Source organism: Oncorhynchus nerka, linkage group LG28 (assembly GCF_034236695.1).
Source record: "Oncorhynchus nerka isolate Pitt River linkage group LG28, Oner_Uvic_2.0, whole genome shotgun sequence".
In the NCBI taxonomy this organism is placed as follows: Eukaryota; Metazoa; Chordata; class Actinopteri; order Salmoniformes; family Salmonidae; genus Oncorhynchus; species Oncorhynchus nerka.
The window spans coordinates 76,738,821-76,764,909 of NC_088423.1; the positions used below are offsets into that span (position 1 = coordinate 76,738,821).

The window sequence follows — 26,089 nt, forward strand, 5'->3', positions numbered from 1 at the left end:
ACCTTCCAGCAGGACAAGGACCCTAAGCATACTACTAAAGCAACACTCGAGTGGTTTAAGGGGAACCATTTAAATGTCTTGGAATGGCCTAGTCAAAGCCCAGACCTCAATCCAATTGACAATCTGTGGTATGACTTAAATATTGCTGTACACCACCAGAAACCATCCAACTTGAAGGAGCTGGAACAGTTTTGCATTGAAGAATGGACAAAAATCCCAGTGGCTACATGTGCCAAGCTTATAGAGACATATCCCAAGAGACTTGCAGCTGTAATTGCTGCAAAAGGTGGCTCTACAAAGTATTGACATTGGGGGTGTGAATAGTTATGAAGCTCAAGTTTTCTTTCAGGTTGTAAGGCAACAAAATAAGAAAAATGGTAAGGAGGGTGACTGTTCAAAGGCACTTTAAAATATTTTGTCTTACCATTCACCCTCTGAGTAGCACACATACACATCCTTGTCTCAAGGTTTAAAAATCCTTCTTTAACCTGTCTCCTCCCCTTCATCTACACTGATTGAAGTGGATTTAACAAGTGACAATAAGGGATCATAGCTTTCACCTGGACTCACCTGGTCAGTCTATGTCATGGAAATAGCATGATGTTCATAATGTTTTGTACACTGAGTGTTTATACTATATTCTAGTCAAGGCTCATCCTATATAACTACTGTCGTACACACCTTTTCTACTAATGTATTGTCCATACTGTCTATACATACCATTATATATGTGTTGGCGACCAATAACATTGTATTTGTTTAGCTATATAGAGAATGGAACACACATTTAAAACATTCTGCCTCCCACATGAATCCTAGTCTTACAATAAGACAATCAATATAACATTGAGATTGAATCTTCCATTTTAATTAGCAATTACATCCAACTTAGGTCGCATCAGGGGCATCTTACAAGCTACATAGACAGACAAACACTATCATTCATGAATCCTTGTGTCTTGATCACAATCTTAATTAAAAGTCGACTTTGGGAGTCCAGTAGAGCTGTTTCTGCAACAACGAGCTCAGAAATCACTGTAATCAACTTATAACACAATCAATATTAGAAGGAGTAGAATAATGAGCAGTGTCGGTACCAAGTCTTCGGACTAATCAGAAAGGTGCTAGGGGCCTGCCTTAATCGACATCCACGTTTTTGGGCACCGAGGGAACAGTGGGTTAACTGCCTTGCTCAGGGACAGAACCACAGATGTTTTCCTTGTTAGCTCGGGGATTTGATCTAGCAACAGTGGGCACATTCAAATAAAATACAGCACTGAAAAGAAACGTAGTCTGAAAAATATCTGCACATCAACTCATAGCAGAAACACACGGCATTGACACAGATTTCCACAAAGTTCCCACTTCAGATTTCCCAATTTAAGCCCACATATACCATACTTTGACTAAAACAATGACTTATTGACTAAAATTGTTGTGCAACATCATGGGTAAGCTTTGGGCGTTGTCTTTCACCTGAAAATAAATAGATTTTCGCTGTTGTGGTACTTAAATCTAATTTATTATAATGAAGTAAACGAGCTACAGGTAACTGCCAAAATAATGGAAACACTTGAGCAAATGAGGGATACAAAGTATATTGAAAGCAGGTGCATCCACATAGGTGTTGTTCCTGAGTTTATTAAGCAATTAACAACCCATACTGCTTAGGGTTATGTGTAAACATTATGGGCAGGCCATTATTTTGGCTACCATGGATATGCCCTCATAGGATGACAATGCCCCCATCCACAGGGCACGAGTGGAGCGTTTTCCACCACCATCAATTGAACACCAACTTATTGAATTTCTTGTGGAAGAATGGTGTCGCATCCCTCCAATAGAGTTTGGCTTGTGATGCCCCAACACCCTATTAAGACACTTTATGTTGGTGTTTCCTTTACTTTGGCAGTTACCTGTACATCACTGCTGCAATATTGAATCAACTCACTACACATAAACAGCTATTACAATAACTTCCATTTGAAGCCATTTTGTTCTTACTCCATATAGAATTAATATTTTTAAGCAGTAGATATGATGATGGCATTGCTTATGATGCAGTCCGGTCTGGCTGTGAAAGCTCCTTATCACATCTGCAGAGGATTTCACAATATCAAGGCAAAGCTGTCAGACCACGAAAAGCATCAATCTCTATGCAGTGTCCACAGTTTGTGTACGTGCATGCGTCTGTGCGCAGGTGTGTGCATGTGTACGCAGACTAGCTTGTACATGTCTGTACTCCCTTGTGTGTGAGTCCATCTGCCTTTGTGCGACTGTGGTCTGCAGCATATGAATGTTTGTGTGAGCGTTGTACTGTGTGATTTTCCACTTGGGGTTCAGGCTGCCTATCAAGCCCTGTATGCTCGCTATGTGTGACCTGTGCCTGCGAGACACTGCCCCTCTGGGGATCCATCACAAGGAAAGACCCAACCAACCAAATAATATGGATATTGTCTGGTTGGAGCTGATGGAGACCTTGGAGCCAAGATCTCATTTACATAGGGAAAACATGGTAGGTGGAGACCATTACTGAAAACAGATTTAGCCAGACCATCATGAATAAAATACGCATTACACAGGTTTATTGTATTTAGCAGCACTTGATGTTATGAAGATCGTAAAGGGAAGAAAATAGAAAATGGCATCTCTGGAATGTTAATCCAGGGAAATGCTGCTTCCCTATGCTGCTAGGCTGGGAGTGGACTTCTGGGAACACCGGAATAGTATGGGAGTCAGAGGAGCGGTGTGACTCAGCGGTGGCAATTTAAAGGCGTTTACTGCATGTAAATTCTATAGGGGAAGCACGGTCTGTGACAGCACATCACTTTAGATCTCCCACTGTAACAGTGTAACAACTCTGTGGGGATTTCAGTATCCAGGTGTTGCAGCGAACGGTTGTCTCTCCAGCTCGGCTGAATATCTCAGAGCTGTTTCTGGTGAATATATATATATCCACAGGTTTTTTCCCCGCTTGTTTCTGTCTACTGTTGTTGTTGTCATCAGTAGATTCTCAGCGATGGCTGTCAACCGGCTGAGAGATAAACATTATCAAAGCGATTCCCGGTTTGGAGATTTGCTTCCAAAAACTTGTTTGTTAGTGAGCGTGTGTTTGCAATACGCTTCAGAGATCACAAGAGGCTTGGCATCTGATAGACATTTGAAGTTCGCAGCAGCTGAGAGTTCTCCTCTCCTCTCTTCAGAGAAATAGATGACGTATGAGAGATACCTAAATAGTCCTGATGAAGTTCAATGACTCATGTAGTTCAGAAAAACACACAATCGAAAGCAAATGAGCAAGCTAGCCAGTTGAATCCAGAGTAGTACTGAACTTCTCACTTTGAAGCCTCAAACATAGAAATGGAATGTATAGGTAGCCGGACATGATTGACAATAATCAGTCTATGCAAATGTGTAAAGGTCTTGAACGTTGCTCCCATTTGAACATACCCTAGATCTTGTGGATGTACTTTAAGTAGGTCAAGCAAAATATAGACAATGGAGAAGGGATGGAGAGAACGAGTAATACCTCCTCTCATCATACTGGGAGGTGAGTGAAAGACTTACAGCGCCTTTAGAAAGTATTCATACCCCTCCACGTATTCCACATTTGTTTGAGCTACAACATGAATTCAAAATGGATTAAATCTTTCTTTTTTTCCCTCACCCATCTACACACAATACCCGATGATGACAAGGTGAAAACATGTTTTTCAGAAATGTTTGCTAATTTATTGAACATTAAATACAGAAATATCTCATTTACATAAGTATTCACACCTCTGAGTCAATACATGTTAGAATCACCTTTGGCAGTGATTACAGTTGTCTTTCTGTTTAAGTCTCTAAGAGTGTTGCACACTTTTAAAATTCTTCAAGCTCTGGTTGTTGGTCATTGCTAGATAGCTATTTTCAAGTCTTGCCATAGATTTTCAAGCCAATTTAAGTAAAAACTGTAACTAGGCCACTCAGGAACATTCAATGTTGTTTTGGTAAGCAACTCCAGTGTATATTTGGCCTTGTGTTTTAGGTTATTTTTATTGTTGGAAAGCAGACTGAACTAGGTTTTCCTCTAGGATTTTTGCCTGAGCTAGCACAAGTCTGTAAATTTTTATCAAAACAATAATTCCCTAGTCCTTGCCGATGATGCAGCCACCACCATGCTTGGATATATGAAAAGTAGTACTCAGTGCCCCAACATAGCGTGTTGTATTCAGTACATCAAGTTAATTTATTTGCCACATTTTTTGCAGTTTTACTTTAGTGCCTAATTGCAAACAGGATGCATGTTTTGGAACATTTTATTCTGTACAGGCCTCCTTCTTTTCACTCTGTCAATTATGTTTGTATTGTGGAGTAACTATACTGTTGTTGATCCATCCTCAGTTTACAACTATCACAACAATAAACTCTGTAACTGGCCTCATGGTGAAACCCCTGAGCAGTTTCCTTCCTCTCCAGTAACTGAGTTAGGAAGGACACCTGTATTTTTGTAGTGGCTGGGTGTATTGATACACCATTCAAAATGTAATTAATAACTTCACCTTGCTCAAATGGATATTTAATGTCTGCTTTTAATGTTTACCCATCTACCAATAGATGCCATTCTTTGCAAGGCATTGCAAAACCTCCCTGTTCTTTGTGGTTTGAAATTCACTGCTCTACTGAAGGACCTTACAGATAATTGTATGTGTGGGTTACAGGGATGAGGTAATCATTCAAAAATGTCCATGCAACTTATTATGTGACTCGCTAAGCATATTTTACTCCTTAACTTATTTAGGCTTGACATAACAAAGGTGTTGAATACGTATGTAATCAAGACATTACAGAATTTCTTATTAATTTATTTGTAAACATAATTTCTTTTTTTTTTTAAATCCATTTTGACATTGTGTGTATGCCAGTGACACAAAATCTCAATTTAATCCATGTTAAATGCAGGCTCTAACACACTAAAAAAGTCAAATGGTGTAAATACTTTCTGAAGGTGCTTGGTGCCGGTGCAGTGATGGTGGGATGAACATGAGAGGCGGGCATATGGTGTCATACCAACAGGCTTTTATCCATGCCCACACCCATCTCCCTCTGCTGCTCTGGGCTTTATATGTCGGTCTCTGGAACACTTCCTACATTCTGTTAGCCAATCACTGTCCACCATCTGTCTATTCCCTTCACTTCTAACATGGCAGTAGGAGTTTCATTTTGGCACGCTCGGTTGAGCAGAATTCTGAGAGACTCAACCAATATGGACAGGCAAACACACTACGGTATGATGCATGATAGGGTTAGGCAATGTCAACCTTTGTCCTATCATTATTAAGTACCAATAAAACATTTTGATATATGATGGTATTGCCCCCTATTGGCCAAATTAAATAAAATAAATCACTGGAGAAAATTAGTACAACATTTAATTAAAAAAAATACAGCTAAAATGGGCCGTTAGCGCGAGCTCGCATGCTACTGGAGAGACGAGAGGAATCCTGACCAAATATATTTTGGAGCTGAAACTTTTTTAGTAGCTTATACCTGTTGGTGTGTGTCTGTGTGTGCGAGAAATTGTCAAGAAACTGAAGAACTAGTACAATGCTGTGTACTACTCCCTTCACAGAACAGCACAAACTGGCTCTAGCCAGAATAGAAAAAGGAGTGGGAGGCCCCGGTGCACAACTGAGCAAGAGGACAAGTACATTGGAGTATTTAGTTTGAGAAACAGACGCCTCACAAGTCCACAACTGGCAGCTTCATTAAATAGTACCTGCAAAACACCAGTCTCAACATCAACAGTGAAGAGGTGACTCCGGGATGCTGGTCTTCTAGGCAGAGTTCCTCTGTCCAGTGTCTGTGTTCTTTTACCCATCTTAATCTTTTCTTTTTATTGGCCAATCTGAGATATGGATTTTTCTTTGCAACTGCCTAGAAGGCCAGCATCCCAGAGTCGCCTCTTCACTGTTGATGTTGAGACGGGTGTTTTCCAGGTACTAGGAATAGGCCACTTAGCATGGCCCTACTATGGGCTGCCCGGTCAGCTCTTTACTGCGTGGTGCCGGTCAAGTAGAAATAGGCTAAACATCATCTGTCACACCACAAAGTCTTCACCATTGATGATGGCTGTCAATCATCTTCGATATCTGATATTATCGTAATGTCGGCCAACCCTAATGAATGCATAGACCATTGACACCCAAACACATTCACAGACAGAAACATAGGCACACGCATGTACAAGGACACACGTTTGATTTGATTTGACAAGGTATGCAGAAAGTATGGGCACACAACCACATACACACATATTTAATAAGGTATTAACAGCACGGATTAATGATAATACAGGATCATTTGCCCCCCCGATACTGCAGATCTAACCCTCACTGAAATCATTGCAATGTTTTTGGATTAATTGAAATTTTAATTAGCTTGAGCTCTGTCTGTGTTACACCCTCTCTCATCTCACACACTGGCAGAAGAACTCACACATTCCCACTAAACTCCCATTGCCTGACAGAAAAGATAGTCTAACACACTCGGCCCACACACACTCACTGCATTTGGTTCACACTGTGATGTGTTTGAAACAGAGCGATACAGATACAGCTGTGACCTCTAGCGCTTGGCCGGCCTTCCCATCAGTACCTGCTAGTCTTGGATTTCAGTGGGTATCTTTTAGGCACTGGTGTTATCAAAGACACCTTCTGCCAAGATGTATAAGATTCAAGAATAATCCAGGTTTCATCCTGGGAACATTGCAGCTCCTGATGTGGACCCTTCAGGCTGGCCAAACGGACCTCCAGAGTCAGCACTCCAGACCACTCTGACTACTGCACAGAGCTCCAAATAATCACTCACTAACAGCCTTTCTATCTGTAAAATCCTCTAAAAGTAGGCCTATGTACTTTAGCTTTGTGGTGATGACTACAGACAACTTATTGAATCAGTGCTTCGTACAGTATTACATTTCACTGGCTACAGTATGAGGAAAACACTATGTACAATCTCCTTCTAGTACATGAGATGTTTTCTGGTATCTGTGCACTGAGAAAGATTTGGATTCTAGATCCGCACACACAGACACAATGCAATGGACATATTGGCTAGCTCTCTACCCCAATACATCTCAGAATGTGCTTGCCTCTGGCCATATTGTCCTTCTTTGACAATCATAATAACAGTGTTGCTGGCCAAGGCAGGAAAGCATTAGGCTTTCTGAGCTCTTCGTTTTCACAAACAGGAATATCTCTGCACGACTCACAAAGCCAACTTGACAGGCCACCAGAAACCTGCCAGTTGGTTAAAATAAAACAATTGTGCCCGCTAAAACTCGTGTGCCCGCTTTGCAAACAGAACGTGGGCTAGACGGATACCAGGCAAACAAAAGGCTCAGCGGGCAGAAGAGTGGCATTGCGAGGGGGGTGTAGGAGGGATGGGGTGTAGGAGGGATGGGATGGGCAACGTGGATGTGGTGGCAGCAACCCAAAGCCCAGCTAGCTTAAGACCTGTCTGTCTGTAGACAGGAGTTAGGGGAATGTGTTCTCTGTCAGCTCGTAGTTCTCAGCCCGCTTGTCTCAGGATTTGGCACGGCTCAGTGAGGTTCAGCCAGGGTTTGGCACAGGGATAGGGGTCAGGCGCTCACCCCCTGGGGAGGCCGTTTACGGTTAATTGCTCCCCACTCAGGCCAAGTTGACCTCGGCCCTCCTGGAGAGAGACGACCTCTGAAAGGGAGAATTAGAGGACTGGAAAAAGAGGTACAGAGAAGGACAGGGCCAGAGAGAATGAGAGGGGGAGAGATGAATAAATAAAAAGACAGATAGAGAAAGATAGAACCATGGTCTGCAGCCAGGTCACTTATTGCTTCCCGGGTCACACTCTGTAACATATCTAACAGAGACATGACCTATGAGAGCCTCTCTAGACAGGCTACGGTGGACAATCAATCATAGAATACAGGTCCACTCATCATTATGTCAACACATTGACAAAATAACAACAGTCCCCATTGGCAGCATATGCCAGTGACTGATGGGATGCCAGTTATTCATCAAGATGGAATTATACCAGTTTCTTCATCTGTTTGGGTTTGTGTAGTAAAACGTGGTCTACATTTGAATAAATCATCTCAGTTTTTTGTCAGTGCACGAGTCCTTTCAAGAACCAGTACTCCATTTTTATGGCTCATATTGGTGGCATGTAAGGCACACATGTTTCAAACCAGTGTCTTCATTTCTGTTCACATTCCAATAAAGCAAAAAGTTTATTTCTGTCAGTCCAATAAACCAAAACTTTTCGAAAACAATATTGTCACCCTTCTGGAATTTTGATTGGGAAAGGATTGACCAATATTGAGCAACTTTCTCAAATGCACTTCCTCTGTAAGTGTGTAGTAGAGTGATTATGTCACTCAAAACATTCAAGTGTGAGAGGAGGAATCATAGAGTTGACCCTGACACACAAGGAAGTACTGCTCAAGAAAAAACAAATAGTCATTCAAAGGCAGATGGACAAGCAATCACTTGTTATATTGACTTACCTGGCTACATTGAATTAAGTACATTTATCACAGACCATGACAGATTCTATCACACCTGCTACATTACATTTCCCATCCACGGCCAGTTATGCTGGAGGCACAGATACTACAGTATCTATCTACCTGGCCTCCTTTGTGAGAGTGTTGGTAGTGAGCAAGGTTTACCTTCTTGGTGCTTTATTATACAGAGAGAGAGAGAGAGAGAGAGAGAGAGAGAGAGAGAGAGAGAGAGAGGAACTACAAACCGCTGAGCATCCTGACCCCATTTAACTACAAAACCCATCACAACCTGACCCCCTTTAGTGACCCACTTGTTATCCTGCCTCAATAAAGGCATTTACTTTAATAATACAGAATAACTGCCTGATCAGTTTGTGCTCAAAAATAAACCCTGGCAGTTTGTAAATACCGGGTTTCAATCTGTTCACTATTAAATGAGCAATCAAAATGGTTTAACTGGCTTATAACTGCATGGTGAAGCTGTTTAATGAACAATCACCATTTTGCTGTAGATTTTTGAGAGGTATTACTATTGCTTGACAAGTTTTCACTCTCTAAAGGAACGTGCTACCTAGAGAAACATAAGCCTGGAGGATGGGAGGACAGGAGGACTGAAGGCAGATACACGGCAACTTTTAACTTCACATGGGGCAGCAGGTATCATCTATCCGATTCAAGCTCAAGCTCGTGTGTGTGTGTGTGTGTGTGTGTGTGTGTGTGTGTGTGTGTCGACTGCTGCAGATCCAAACATATTAAGGCTAAATATATGAAAGTGTTTAGAGAATGAAGAGAATGAGCCAGGGCCACATTGCTCATTAGTGCTTGTCAGGCTAATGGTCCCAGTGGAATCTGGGATACATTCCTCGCTCTGAGACACCACATAAAGCAATCAAGAGCTGAGCAGACGTTCTGCTTGGGTTTTAATAGCGTATTTACGATGTAAATACCTCCTTTATCTCTCTCTCCACATCTCTCTCTCCACCTCACCCTTCCCTGTTTCTCCAGAGCAGAGCAGAAACATTATTTAATCTTCAGAGTTGGATTGATACTACCAGGCCGCATGGAAAGGGTAAATTATTATATATATTTTTTTAATCTGTAAAATAAAATAATAATGATGTACAATTATAGGCTATTTGTGCAGTAATTACATTGCACTTGGTGCAGTCTGTTGGTCCTGTTCTCACCACTCTAAAATCTCTGTCACGCCCACAACAGTTCACAGATTTTGAACTTGAGTAATGCGAGTTCATCACGGTCTGCGTGAGCTGTGTTGCCCGCCAACTTTGTATTAGCTAGCTACGTTAGCTGACATTAATAAAAACAAACAAAGGTCGCTGGCGAGTTTCTTCGGAAGCGGTAAGTGAGGCCCAACAAGAGTTAGGAGAGGGTTAGGGGAGGGCTTGTCCTATCGCGCACGAACGACTCCTGTGGCAGGCTGGGCACTGACACAGTCGCCGGGTGAACGGTGTTTCCTGGTGCGTCTGGCTTCCGGGTTAAGTGGGCATTGCATCAAGAACCAGTGAGGCTTGGTTGGGTTGTGTTTTGGAGGATACTAGGCTCTCGACCTTCGTCCGTAGAGGAGTTGCTGCAATGAGACAAGGCTGTAACTACCAATTGGGGAGAAAAAAAGAAAAGAAAATCCAAACATATTTTAGATTCTTCAAAGAAGGCACCCTTTGCCTTGATGACAGATTTGCACACTCTTGGGATTCTCTCAACCAGCTTCATGAGGTAGTCACCCAGAATGCATTCCAACGAAGCGTTCTTCTGGTCAGACTCCGGAGACCGGCACATCGTGCACCACTCCCCAGTATACTTCTCGCCAATGTCCAGTCTCTTGACAACAAGGTTGATGAAATCCGAGCACGGGTAGCATTCCAGAGGGACATCAGAGACTGCAACGTTCTTTGCTTCACGGAAACATGGCTCACTGGAGAGACGCTATCGGAGTCGGTGCAGCCAGCTGGTTTCTCCACGCATCGCGCCGACAGAAACAAACATCTTTCTGGTAAGAAGAGGGGCGGGGGCGTATGCCTTATGGCTAACGAGACGTGGTGTGGCCACAACAACATACAGGAACTCAAGTCCTTCTGTTCACCTGATTTAGAATTCCTCACAATCAAATGTCGACCGCATTATCTACCAAGGGAATTTTCTTCGATTATAATCACAGCCGTATATATTCCCCCCCAAGCAGACACATCGATGGCTCTGAACGAACTTTACTTGACTCTTTGCAAACTGGAATCCACACATCCTGAGGCTGCATTCATTGTAGCTGGGGATTTTAACAAGGCTAATCTGAAAACAAGACTCCCTAAATTGTATCAGCATATCGATTGCACAACCAGGGCTGGCAAAACCTTGGATAATTGCTAGTCTAACTTCCGCGAAGCATTTAAGGCCCTGCCCCACCCTCCTTTCGGAAAAGCTGACCACGACTCCATTTTGTTGATCCCTGCCTACGGACAGAAACTAAAACAAGAAGCTCCCACGCTGAGGTCTGTCCAACGCTGGTCCGACCAATCTGATTCCACACTCCAAGACTGCTTCCATCACGTGGACTGGGATATGTTTTGTATTGCGTCAGACAACAACATTGACGAATACGCTGATTCGGTGTGTGAGTTCATTAGAATGTGCGTTGAAGATGTCGTTCCCATAGCAACGATTAAAACATTCCCAAACCAGAAACCGTGGATTGATGGCAGCATTCGCGTGAAACTGAAAGCGCGAACCACTGCTTTTAATCAGGGCAAGGTGACCGGAAACATGACCGAATACAAACAGTGTAGCTATTCCCTCCGCAAGGCAATCAAACAAGCTAAGCGTCAGTATAGAGACAAAGTAGAATCTCAATTCAACGGCTCAGACACAAGAGGTATGTGGCAGGGTCTACAGTCAATCACGGATTACAAAAAGAAAACCAGCCCCGTCACGGACCAGGATGTCTTGCTCCCAGGCAGACTAAATAACTTTTTTGCCCGCTTTGAGGACAATACAGTGCCACTGACACGGCCTGCAACCAAAACATGTGGCCTCTCCTTCACTGCAGCCGAGGTGAGTAAAACATTTAAACGTGTTAACCCTCGCAAGGCTGCAGGCCCAGACGGCATCCCCAGCCGCGCCCTCAGAGCATGCGCAGACCAGCTGGCTGGTGTGTTTACGGACATATTCAATCAATCCCTATCCCAGTCTGCTGTTCCCACATGCTTCAAGAGGGCCACCATTGTTCCTGTTCCCAAGAAATCTAAGGTAACCGAGCTAAACGACTACCGCCCCGTAGCACTCACTTCCGTCATCATGAAGTGCTTTGAGAGACTAGGCAAGGACCATATCACCTCCACCCTACCTGACACCCTAGACCCACTCCAATTTGCTTACCGCCCAAATAGGTCCACAGACGATGCAATCTCAACCACACTGCCCTAACCCATCTGGACAAGAGGAATACCTATGTGAGAATGCTGTTCATCGACTACAGCTCGGCATTTAACACCATAGTACCCTCCAAGCTCGTCATCAAGCTCAAGACCCAGGCCCTGTGCAACTGGGTACTGGACTTCCTGACGGGCCGCCCCCAGGTGGTGAGGGTAGGCAACAACATCTCCACCCCGCTGATCCTCAACACTGGGGCCCCACAAGGGTGCGTTCTGAGCCCTCTCCTGTACTCCCTGTTCACCCACGACTGCGTGGCCACGCACACCTCCAACTCAATCATCAAGTTTGCGGACGACACAACAGTGGTAGGCTTGATTACCAACAACGACGAGACGGCCTACAGGGAGGAAGTGAGGGCCCTCGGAGTGTGGTGTCGGGAAAATAACCTCACACTCAACGTCAACAAAACTAAGGAGATGATTGTGGACTTCAGGAAACAGCAGAGGGAACACCCCCCTATCCACATCGATGGAACAGTAGTGGAGAGGGTAGTAAGTTTTAAGTTCCTCGGCGTACACATCACAGATAAACTGAATTGGTTCACCCACACAGACAGCATCGTGAAGAAGGCGCAGCAGCGCCTCTTCAACCCCAGGAGGCTGAATAAATTTGTCTTGTCACCAAAAGCACTCACAAACTTCTACAGATGCACAATCGAGAGCATCCTGGCGGGCTGTATAACCGCCTGGTACGGCAACTGTTCCGCCCACAACCGTAAGGCTCTCCAGAGGGTAGTGAGGTCTGCATAACGCATCACCGGGGGCAAACTACCTGCCCTCCAGGACACCTACACCACCCGATGTCACAGGAAGGCCATAAAGATCATCAAGGACAACAACCACCCGAGCCACTGCCTGTTCACCCCGCTATCATCCAGAAGGCGAGGTCAGTACATGAGCATCAACGCTGGGACAGAGAGTCTGAAAAACAGATTCTATCTCAAGGCCATCAGACTGTTAAACAGCCACCACTAACATTGAGTGGCTGCTGCCAACACACTGACTCAACTCCAGCCACTTACTACTTCTGCAGATAAATTATGAAAATATTCAATGAAGATTATGAATCCTCACTGCAGGAATAATACATAGTGGAGTGAAAGCATGAGAAAAGAAAACAGATTGAAGGTTATAAAAGCTAACGTCATGATTCTTAGGCTATATGGTATTATTAAGGATATTGATATAGAACTACTGATTTGATTAGTGTCGACAATGGAGTAGTTAACTGCTGCTTTCTATGCAGAAAAGCCCATGTTTACACCTGCTTCATTCTTCAATCTTAACTGTAGGTCTATGTCACGTATACTCCCTCTCCGGCCTCCAGGTCATCAGGCTGCTGATTATCCCGCACACCTGTCACATCGTCTCGTGCACCAGTTCCTCATGACACTCACCTGGACTCCATCACCTCCTTGCTTATCTTCCCTATATCTGTCACTTCCCTTGTTTCTTACCTCAGGTGTTATTGACTCTGTTTTCATGTCGGTGCATTGTTTGTGTTTCGTGTTTATTTTATTTATTAAAACACTCACTCCCTTAACTTGCTTCCCGAAAGGGAGTCCATGTTGAACTGCATTGTTGGTTAAAGGGCTCGTAAGTAAGCATTCCTCGCTCTGAAAACTGTTGCAGTCACGACTTCCACCAAAGGTGGCTCCTCTCCCTGTTTGGGCGCACTCAATACAGTCTATTCATGGGCGCCTGACTTTGTATAAAAGTTGAGGTGCACAACCTTGCAGGGGTCTGGGGTCCTCGCTCTGAAAACTGTTGCAGTCACGACTTCCACCAAAGGTAGCTCCTCTCCCTGTTTGGGCAGAGCTCGGCAGTCGTCGTCACCGGTCTACTAGCCGCCACCGATTCCTTTTCCTTTTCTTTTAGTTTTGTCTTGATTGTTTTCACCTGTTACTTATTTGTTGTTAATTATGGCCTATTTATACTTCCAGGGCCCGCCTGCTTTTCTGCAGGCTTATTTTCACTGTCACTGGCGAAATTGTTTTGCTTTTACGTATTTTGCTGTCTGTTATTTTCCCTGGTTTTGGGGACATACCTGATTATTGGTCATTTTGCCTGTTTGTTGGCTAGACCCAGTGTAATAAATGTATGCATTGGAAGCATTGATCTCTGGGCCTGACTCCACACCCACCACTCCTAGCTATCCGTGACAGTTGCATTTTTAAAACCATTTTCCTGCAATTCTATTTTGCTTCTCAAAAGGGAGTCCATGTTTACTTGACAGAACACAACCTCTTTTCTTAGGTTTTTGCCACAATAAACTAAATTGAAAGAGTAGATTTAGTTTTTGCTACGATAAATTAAAAAGGTAGACTAGACTTGTTTTTCTGACTAGATTACTAATCTACCGCCTTTCATCAGTCCCACCCACATTGATTGATTGACAGGTCTGAAACCCTACCAACTCTGTGACACAAAAATGCTGCCCTCTTCCCTGACAATCCCACCCACAGTGATTGATGCATCGGTTTATTATCTATGCATAGTCACTTTACCTTTACCTACATGTACAAATGATCTCAACTAACCTGTACCCCCGCACACTGACTCTGTACCGGTACCCCCTGTATATAACCTCGTCGTTGTGTTACTTTTCATTTAGTCAATATTTTCGTAACTCTATTTCTTGAACTGTATTGTTGGTTAAGGGCTCGTAAGTAAGCATTTCACGGTAAGGTCTACCTACACCTGTTGTATTCGGTGCATTTGTATTTGGCAACATTTTAAAGGGACAGTTGATTCAAATTGTAAAATTACACATTGGTTTCCTTACCCTAAGTTTCCACAGCAGCAGAGAGAATAAAATACATAATTTGAAGAACAAACATCATTGTGGCAATGCATATCTTACAGTAAAACTGTAAACATGAACATCATGAAGTGACTCTGAAGAGAAGACAAGTTTAATGTTAGAAAATTGTCTTGATAATATGGGCCTAGACAATATCCAAAACAAATAACAACTGAATTCATCCATTTTCAGTAACTTTAATTGCAAAGTCATGTAATTGCAATACCACAATTCATTTTACGAATCTGGGAGGTAAAGTCGTTAAAAGTATTCAATAATTTAGCAGTATATTTTGGATGGAATTAGAATGTACCAGTGGACACCAAAATAGAGCTCATTCTGCATTGTTTTCTGCATGCCGGAACTCCCTGGCTGGCAAATGTTTCGGTTTGGCTGGCTACTCCATGTACTTACGGAAAACACTGCGCGCACACACACACACACACCTAATATATTTCATGGCAGGGAGAGTAAAAGCTTGAGAATATGATCCCTTAATAAAAATAATACTTAAAACCTTACTCTCCCACTCACCTGCTCTCTCAAACTGACCTGCTGTCTCAAACTGACCTGCTGTCTCAAACTGACCTGCTGTCTCAAACTGACCTGCTGTCTCAAACTGACCTGCGTTCTCCCACTCATTTGTTCTCACCTGTATGTCTTCCAGATCAAATGTCCTGATCCTCTCCCACACACAGGTGGTAGCTAGTCTCTTTATTTGAGGCTCCAATTCAGTTATAATTATGCAGGCTGATTGATACTCTCGCATGATAAACAGCTGGAGAGAAAAGTAGGATCTATGACTTACTAAAAAACCCAGGCCAATCATACTCCTAGAAAACTTCTCCTGAGTACCAGACCATCTCCTCTAAGTCAGGTTGTGCCATCCCTCATTGGTCCAGCCTGTGGCATCTGTAACTGTCTGCTATGTGGTTTCACATAGTTCTGCATTCTGTGGGCGTCTGTAAGCTACTGTGCAGTAACAAAACGCACCCATACTGGCAGATTTCACAATACGTTCGAGAGAAATCATAGTCCCTTCGCCACGTTTCCACCACTCACCTGTGGAGGGAGAGTATTTTTATCAGACTGTCATTAGTGCCTTTGTAATGGCTGACCGCATACACAAATCACCTCAGTGTATGTGTGTGTGGAGGGGGGAGAGGGCAGCAATGCCTCAGTTACACTACATAATACCAAGTTTCCTGTAAATCAGATTTGCATTGGCTAATGAAACGTAAAGACACATGGCGTGGGGACTAAAGAGGAAGAAAATGTTCTCATTCGGTACATTAAGAACACAAGCAGGAACAGATCATGTGGACAGACGCACACACACACACACGCACACGCACGCGCACACACACCACACGCACGCACACACACCACACGCACGCACACACACCACACGCATGCACACACACCACACACACACACGCACACGCACACACAAGATGTGGATATTTTCTATTCCACACACATTACCCTTTTCCACCTTCACCCGTCCACTAAAAATTCACCCATCCACTAAAAATTCTTATTAGAGCAACAATGGTGACCCTTGGAATGTTTCTAACAGATCATTTAAATGTGATTAAGTGGCCCTGTGTCATGTCTGACTCAATATGGTGGAGTAGGGGTGCTGAGAGAATGTGGGTGAGGGCTCTGTTTGAGGAGCCTCTTACACGCAATCGTATTTTCATTCCCAGCGGGTCACATGGGAGAGATTGTAACGAGTTCACCAAGCAGAAGCATACGGCTGGCTGGCTGTGAAAACATGCAGGCTGTGTGGGATGGACAAATTGAATCCAGCCAAGTGTGGTTATCATGCATGTATCTTCACCCCTCTTTTCAACACAGACACCGTAATGAAGTGAAAACACAAAGAACATGCTGTGTATGTAATGCGCGATGTGTGACTGATACGTGTTTCCTATTGGTTCATACAGAGACTGTGGGTTTCACTTCTGAATCGATATGGGTTTCTCTTCTGTATGTAGACTGGAAAGTTGTTGTTCAGTCCCCAGGAGAGAGGCATCGTGGGTAAAGAACACACGCCATATATCAATAGGAACCCGACGTAGAGACACAGCTAGACAGATGGCACAGTCTTGGTCCCGGCAGTGAAAGATAAAGCCATCACGCACAGCATTGTGCTGACGTGATGAGGGGGAGCTGCATGTGTGTGTGTTTACGAATGTGTGTGTGTGTGTGTGTGTGTGTGTGTGTGTGTGTGTGTGTGTGTGTGTGCGTGTGTGCGTGTGTGTGTGTGCGTGCGTCCATGTGCGTGTGTGTTGGGTTGTGTGTGTGTGTGTACAGTATGTGAGCGTGCGTCCATGTGCGTGTGTGTTTGGGTTGTGTGTGTGTGTGTTTGTTGGGTTGTGTGTGTGTACAGTATGTGAGCGTGCATACTCAATGCCTACTTGGCTCGGCAAATGAAACTTTGTATGAACATTGAGATCAGTGCACCCCTTGGCTCGTGTCGAGCCTCTGCCTATGAATATCAATTTCTGCTTTCTATGAATATCAATGTATAACTGCCTTCATTGCTAGGTTGCTAGCCCCCACACCCTACCTGACACAAAAGCAAAGCGCCTTTTTGTTTGTGTCAGCATTTATACCAAAGAGTGCTTTCTTGCTCCGCTGCTCAAAAACAGAGCGGCTCCTTCACCCCAGAGGCTAACTTTCCCTCAAGGACAAGGAGAGACTGTGTGTGCGTTCTCAGAGAAATATTAAAAGGGAACACAGTGAATGCAGGCGACAGCCAAGCAGCCCAGGGCAATGGAGCTGTCAACTCCTAGTTAACACAGCACATACTGTATGGAGCTCACCAGTTAGTGCCCAGTACGCCCTCTGACATAACGAGAGGTTGTGTGTGACTACAGGCTCATCTCCTCCACAGCACACACACTAATGACACTCACACACACTCTTTAAGCCATGTGTATATTACCTCAATTTCCTTGACTAACAAGTGCCCCTGCACATAGACTCTGTAACGGTACCCTGTATATAGCCTTGCTACTGTTATTTTATTGTTGCTCTTTAATTATTTGTTATTTTTCTATTTTCTTCTTTTTCTTTTTTCTTCATTTATGTTTTACTTCAGTTTATTTGATTAAATACTGAAACTGCATTGTTGGTCAAGGGCTTGTAAGTCAGCATTTCACTGTAAGGTTCAGTGCATGTGACAAATCAAATTTGATTTGATACATAATTTTTTATTTGATACAGCATGTTCTTCCAACCTGTTTTACAAGACAGTTGGTAATGAGCTGGTAATCACCATGCTGCTATGTTTTGAACCAGCCAATCTGACTCTTCATTTATCCACTAGTGGTGTTCAAACTTTTTTAGCAGGGAACCAATTTTTTCTGCAAGAATATCTGGGGATCTCATTTTTTTTATTTCTCACGACCCCACCCCAAATCTAAAGACACAGCCTAACAAATAACCTTCAATTCATTACATTTTCAACTCGGACAGTCAGTATTCATTAACAGATTTAAAAACAAAACTGATTTGAGCATTAAGTAAAATGTTATTTTATTTCTCACATGCGCCGAATGCCACAGGTGTAGACTTTACCATGAAATGCTTACTTGCAAGCCCTTTACCAACAAAGCAGATTTAAAACGTAAGAAAAATTTGCTAAAAAAAGGAAATATACCAAACAAAAACATAAACGCAACATGTAAAGTGTTGGTCCTGTTTCAGCTGAAATAAAATAACCCAGAAATTTTCCAAATTTTGTTCCACAAAAAGCATATTTCTCTCATATTTTGTGCACACATTTGTTACCATCCCTGTTCGTGAGCATTTCTCCTTTGTCAATATAATCCATATCAAGAAGCTGATTAAACAGTATGATCATTACACAGGTGAACATTGTGCTGGGGACAATAAAAGGCCACTCTAAAATGTGCAGTTTTGTCACATAACACAATGACACAGATGTCTTAATTTATGAGAGAGAGAGTGCAATTGGCATGCTGACTGCAGGAAAGTCCACCAGAGCTGTTGCCAGGGCATTTTATGTTAATGTCTCTAACATAAGCCGCCTCCAACGTCAATTTAGAGAATTTAACAGTACGTCCAATCGGCCTCACAACCGCAGACGTGTAACCAAGCCAGCTCAGGACCTCCACATCCGGCTTCTTCACCAGCGTGATCGTTTGAGACCAGCCACCCAGACAGTTGATGAAACTGAAGAATATTTCTAAAGCCCTTTTTGGGGAAAATCTCATTCTGATTGGCTGGATCTGGCTCCAAGGAGTACCAGTAACAAGTCAATGTGCAAGTGTGTGAAAGAACGTGAATGTGTGTGTGTGTGTGTGTGTGTGTATGTAGTGAGTGTGTGTGGTGTCAATATGCATGTGAGTGTATGTAGTGTGTGTGTGTGTGTATATGTGTGTGTTGGAGTGTCAGTGTAGTATGTGTGAGTGTGTGCGTAGACTCCAGTGAGTGTGCATAGAGCGAGTGCAAGAGTCAGTGTAAATAGTCCGGGTAGACACATTTTGATTAACTGTTCAGCAGTATTATGGCTTGGTGGTAGAAGCTGTTCAGGTGCCTTTCGGTCCCAGACATGGCGCTCTGGTACCACTTGCTGTGCGGTAGCAAAGAGAACAGTCTATGACTTGGGCGGATGGAGTCTTTGACAATTTTTAGGGCCTTCCTCTGACACCGCCTGGTATAGCGGTGTCAGAGGATGTACTGGGCCATACGCACTAACTTTTTGAAGCTCTGAGGGCCCATGTCAAATATTTTCAGCCTCTTGAGTGGGAAGAGACGTTGTCATACCCTCTTCACGACTGCATGGGTGTGTTTGGACAATGGTAGGTCTTTAGAGATGTGGTCACAGAGGAACTTGAAGCTCACCACTCGCTAAATTACAGCCACGTAGATGTTTCCTGTAGTTCACGATCAGATCCTTTATCTTGCTGATGTGAGGGAGAGGTTGTTGTCCTGGCACCACACTATCAAGTATCTGACCTCCTCCCTATAGGCTGTCTCATCATTGTCAGTGATCAGGCTTTAATGATGTTGTTGGAGTCGTGCATGGCAACACAGTTGTAGGTGAACAGGGAGTACAGGAGGGGACTAAGCACGCACCCTGAAGGGCCCCAGTGTTGAGGGTCAGCATGGTGGATGTGTTGTTGCCTACCCTTACCACCTGGGGGTGGCCCGTCGGGAAGTCCATGATCCAGTTGCAGAGAAAGGTGTTCAGTCCCAGGGTCCTTAGCTTAGTGATGAACTTGGAGGGCACAATGGTGTTGAATGCTGAGCTGTAGTCAATGAACAGCATTCTCACATAGGTGTTGTCCAGGTGAGAAAGGGCAGTGTGAAGTGCAATAGTGTGAAGTGCAATAGAGATTGTGCCATCTGTGGATCTGTTGGGTTGGTATCCTAATTATAGTGGGTCCAGGATGTCTGGGATGATGGTGTTGATGTGAGCCATGACCAGCCTTTCAAAGCACTCCATGGTTACAGATGCGAGTGCTACGGGGCGATAGTCATTTAGACAGGTTACCTTGGCATTCTTGGGCACAGCGACTATGGTGGTCTGCTTTAAACATAGGTATTACAGACTGGGTCAGGGAAAGGTTGAAAATGTCAGTGAAGACACCTGACAGCTGGTAAGCACATGTATTAAAGCGCTGCATTAAGGCCTGCAGTGTGAACAAGGCTTAAGTGGCAGCCATTATCACCATGGGATCTGGTGACAGCCCATCACGTTTACTTTCCCCAGCAGTCTCCACTGAAATCACAGGCTACAGAAATCATCTCTCTCTCTCCTCTGCCATGTAGAGTACTGTGCAATATTCCATATGTAATATTTTCACATCTCCCCCAGGAGAAGGTAATGGTTTGATCCTGTTGCTTTCTACCTGGTTTAAATTGAGGTCTGTTCAGTGGGTGGGGGGATTGGATCATTTACCACCCCCCACTGGGATAATATTCTACAGAGAGCTACCTAGAATATCAATGTAAGCCTACTGTAATAGCTGACAAGTGGGTGAAAAGAACCATCCACCATTTTATGTCATCAATTATCTTGTCACTCAACAGTACTGTAACTACTCTGCACTGTAGGGTTAAAACTGACGCCAACCTTGCTTTGCGGCCATCTCTCCATAAATCCTCTATTTGCTCTAATCGTTTGGAGAAGGTCCAGGAGGACTAATACAGATACTATAGCAGACAGTATTGTGGATAATACAGCCTTGTGGATAGGTGGCAGTGATGACGCACAGAGCCCAGCTCTCACAGTGTGCTCTCATTATGTGCCATGACTCCAGGTCTTCAATATTACACTCTATGGGCCCATCTGCTACACACTAGCTATTGAGAGAGAGAGAGATAGAGAGAGAGACAGAGAGAGAGACGGAGAGAGAACGAGAGAGAGAGAGAGAGAGAGAGAGAGAGAGAGAGAGAGAGAGAAGAGGTTTGGGGAGAGAGATGGAAAAAGTAACAAAGGGAGTGGGAGAGAGTGTGAAAGACATGCAAAGACAGAAATATGGTGAGAAAGGAAGATTTTTACTAGAGGTAAAACTGCTAAACTATATTTTCATATTTAATATTTTTGAACAAGAGAGAGGCTCTCGTACCTACGAACATGAATGTATCTATTAACCTTGCATGAATGTGAACTTCCTAGGATTTGAGGTCATCACCAGTTGCAAGGGACATTCTCCTAACATGGGCTAGCTGGCTAATGTTAGCTAGACAGATAACTTGCTAAATAGCAATTTTCGTAAATGGACTTAATGCCAAAAAATATGCACAAATGTTTGTCTCTACATTAACTAACATATTCCTCTCAATTGTACATATTTTTGCTCGACTCATGATGGCGTTATAACTACTTACATTTGGTTCCACCGTAATGTTTTGTCAGCCATCTTTGTTGAAGAACGCTACCAGGCACGGGTGGCTCGCATCAAAATTCGTCATTGGAACCACCCGATATGATTGGTCATATAAAAACCTTGGGACCCAAAATGCATAATGAGTGCTCTAACTCCCCCTTGTGGTGGTCTGGAGCAATGAAGCCGTGACGCTGGGTACCACTAAGTCCCGCGGTGCAAGCTCGCAACTTTTAAAGGAGGAACTACTGTAGACAATTAAGCAGACCATTAACCAACATTTGCAATGATCCTTATAGTACAGATGTTTCTCTCATTTAGGTCATCGCTTGTGGAAATCATTATGCAAAAAGTATGGAATACTTCAACACACTTTGGAAAACATTCCATGTTCCAATTCCATGGCTTTATACTGTAAATACCAAATAGACACCATCTACTTTGAATATCCAGAGGACGTAGATAACGCAACAGTGTCCACCATGCATTTCACAGCTGTGAAGTATAAAACCACATAAAGGTGCAAGTTGAGAGACTTACTGAATGTAATTAATTAAAGTACTCTGTAGCTCACGGATCGATCAGAACGCCCACTGAGATATGAAAATTCCATTACTTACTGTACTGATACCACAGCCACCTGGATTATCCAGAGAGTAGAGCCATTGGCTGGCCCATATAGATATAATTACTAGAACGGGAAAAGACCCTCAAACCAAGGCAAGTTGAACAATGACTTGAATGGGGATGGAGATTAAAATTATTTTTATGAGTTTGCCATCCTTGACCTTTATAAAAGACTCATAGATCATCCACTGCAGTAGCAATAGCACTACCAACATGTTTATAATGGATTCTCAAGCTTTCAACCACATTTGAACAACATTGCTTCCCCACTCAGAATACAATGCTAATCTGGACTCCATTTGAGGTCAGATAAAAAGTGACATAATGTGGCGACCCAACACCCAGAACATCAGCAAGGGATACAGATCTCTTGGCGTAACGGATAAGGTGTTGGCTTGTCAATCGTTGGACCTAAAATGTGCTGCAATATCAATAGCAGGTGTACGTACATACGGCCGTGCCAAGTCCTACCTTCTGCCTGATCTCTTCCTCCATGGAGACCGGTGATCCCAGCTCGGCCACCTTCTTGATGCCCTCGCTGGCGTAGCCACCATACTCCCACAGCACGTAGTTCTTGGAGTGGGACGCTCCGATGATGGCCGACCAGTGGTTAGCACGCCCTAGTGAGGTTAAGAAAAACAAAACAACAGATGTATCATAATCTCTTACAATCCAGGAGGCAGGCTGGCCAAACATTTCTGCCAGTGAAAGGTTTGCACCTATTTCCATTCCGCAAGGCATAATATATATAGGTTAAAAAAAAAGAAGATAAGATTAATGTAAGGTTACGGAATGTTCTGTTTCTTATTCACTTTGAAAATGACAGATGATTCATATAGAAGTAATGTACGTATCAGATCGTGACACAGTAATTACAGTATTATATTACAGATTTCTGGACTTCAGAGGCTCAGTACCTAACTCTCTCTGTAGACATTTACGCTAGATTGCAATGAACAGGTAGAATTTATCACGCTCCTGCCCCCAATGAAATATTGACCAGTAGCATCGGAAAACCGCAAGGCTGATGAATGTAAAGAAAGACTTATTTGAGTATAAGAACAGTAGGCTAGACCATCAACATTAGTTTTCCATTCATACAACATGTCGGTAAACAGTAGAGAGTAGATTTGCAGTGGTAAACAAGGAAATATTTTATTTCAGATGTAGAGAATTATTGTCCAATAGAAATATCGCCCTTAGTCTGCTCATAAAGTAGGACTATGTTGTTCTGATGATAATACCAACCCGAGGGTGAAATAGTCTGATAACCTTGACATCTATGTTAGGGAGCGGTAAATCACTGGTCAATGTTGGTTGCAATTGAGATTAGTTGTGCGGGTGACTTTAGTGTGTATTGATGGTTTAACGAGAGATCAGCTGGCGATAATCTGGTGGCTTTCGATGGTTGCCATTGGTCCGTACAGCCTATTACGATGTTCAGAGAGACACAATAACGAGCTGTACTATAAACAAGTAGGAAAACTTATATCCGGAGGCTGCTTTTCTGATTAACGGCAGTTTTAACTCTGTGTCATTAAGACACATGATGCCCAACTTCCATCAACGAGTCTCCTTCGCGCCACTAGGGGCGATAAAGCCCTAGACCACTGTTATTCTACCCACAAGCAAGCATACAAGGCCCTGTCTCATCCGCCATTCAGCAAATGAGATCATGACTCCGTACAACTGACTTACCTAGTTAAATGAAAATAAATAAACATTGCAGACAACCCTGAGGCTACGGCTGAGGACTGGAACACATATGAGAAATCCTGCTATGACCTCCGCAGAGTAATCAAACAAGCAAAAGGACAATATAGGAATATGGTGGAATAATATTACACAGAAGCTCAAACACGAAGTACCCGTTGAGAAGTGGTGACCAGAATCAGATACTATGATACAGCGCTGATTGGAATATTTTTCGAGACTCCGTCGATAAAATCAACACGCTAACCACGTCCATCACTAGCTTCAATAGGAAATTCATCTGTGACATTGTCCCCACAGTGAAGGTTCGCTGCTTCTCCAATCAAAAGCCCTGGATTAACACCGAGGTTGGCGCTAAACTAGAGGTCAGGGCTACCACACACAGAGGTATCGCTCCCCAGTGGTGCAGCGTTCTAAGACACTGCATCTCAGTGCTAGAGGCGTCACTACGGGCCCTGGTTCGATTCCGGGCTGTATCACAACCGGCAATGATTGGGAGTCCCATAGGGCGGTGCACAATTGGCACAGCGTTGTCCGGGTTAGGGTTTGGCCGGGGTAGGCCGTCATTGTAATTTGTTCTTAACTGACTTACCTAGTTAAAATAAAGAAACATTGCTGACAACCCTGAGGCTTCGGCTGAGGACTGGAACACATATGAGAAATCCTGCTATGACCTCCGCAGAGTAATCAAACAAACAAAAGGACAATATAGGAATATGGTGGAATAATATTACACAGGCTCCGACGCCCGCCACATGTGGCAGGGGCTACAGTAAAATACGGATTACAAGGGAAGACCCAACCGTGATCTGCCAAACAATGCCTCTCTACCAGACAAACTCCATGCATTTTATGCATGCTTCGTCAATAACAACATTGAGCCGGGTGTGAGTGCCGCCACCATTGCTCTCTGAGGCTGAAGTGAGAAAGGTCTTTAATCAGGTCAACATCCACAAGGCTGCGGAGCCTGACGGTATTCCATGTCATGGTCTAAGAGCATGTGAAGAACAGCTGGAAGGCATATTCATGGTCATTTTCAACGTCTCCTTGTCCCAGTCTGTAATCCACATGTTTTAAGATGACTATCATCATCCCTGTTCCTAAGAACTCCTAAGAACACCTAAGACTTCATGCCACAATGACTACTGCCATGTAGCACTCACATCTGTAATCATGAGTTGCTTTGAGAGCCCGGTTATGGCACACATCAACTCCATCATGCCAGACACCCTAGACACACTCCAATTTGCTTACTGCCCCAACAGACCCATAGACAACGCAATCTCAATTGCAATCCACACTGCCCTCACCCACCTAGATAAGAGGAATACCTATGTGCGAATGCTGTTCATTGACTACAGCTCAGCGTTCAACACTATTGTCCCTTCAAAGTTCGTCACCAAACTTAGGACCCTGGGACTGAACACCTCCCTCTGCAAGTGGATCCTGGACTTCCTGACGGGCTGACCCGAGGTGGTGAAGGTAGGCAAACATCACATCCGGGGGGGGATTGAGAGCTTCAAGTTCCTTGGTGTCCAAATCACTTAAAATGGTCCACACACACCTCAGGAGGCTAAACATGTTTGGCATGTGCCCTCAAATCCTCCAAAAGTTCTACAGATGTACCATTGAGAGCATATTGACTGACTTCATCACTGCTTGATATGGCAATAGCACCGTCCTTGAGCGCATGGCCGAACAGAGGGTGGTGCGGACAGCCCAGGTCCTGGATGGTCCCTGCCATCCAGGACCTCGGTGTGAAAAGAAGGCCTGAAAAATTGTTGAAGTCTCCTACCAGTCAAGCCATAAACTGTTCTTTCTGCTTCCACACGGCAAGCGGTACCGGTGTATCAAGTCTGACACCAACAGGCTCCTGAACAGCATCTATCCCCAAGCCAAAAGACTAGTAAATAGCTAACTAAATAGCAACACGGACTCTGAGTTGACCCTTATTTTTGCACACTCACAGTGCCCTCCCTACACACTCACACACACTGGCACTCCAACACAGACACAAACACTCACTTTATCATTTGCTCACACACACATAATATGCACAAACATTTATACTGACTCCACACACACACAATTATCATATACACCGCTA

At 43.7% G+C, this 26,089-nt stretch overlaps 1 protein-coding gene across 2 annotated transcripts in view; it reads right to left on the minus strand.

The window, feature by feature from the left end:
- LOC115116157 (spondin-1-like) overlaps nt 1–26,089 on the minus strand; it is a 164,476-nt gene that overhangs the window by 79,880 nt on the left and 58,507 nt on the right. For both annotated transcript variants that reach the window (XM_065013128.1, XM_065013127.1), the window contains exon 6: nt 22,741–22,889. In XM_065013128.1, coding sequence (XP_064869200.1) covers nt 22,741–22,889 — 149 coding nt within the window. The remainder of the gene's footprint in view (nt 1–22,740; nt 22,890–26,089) is intronic.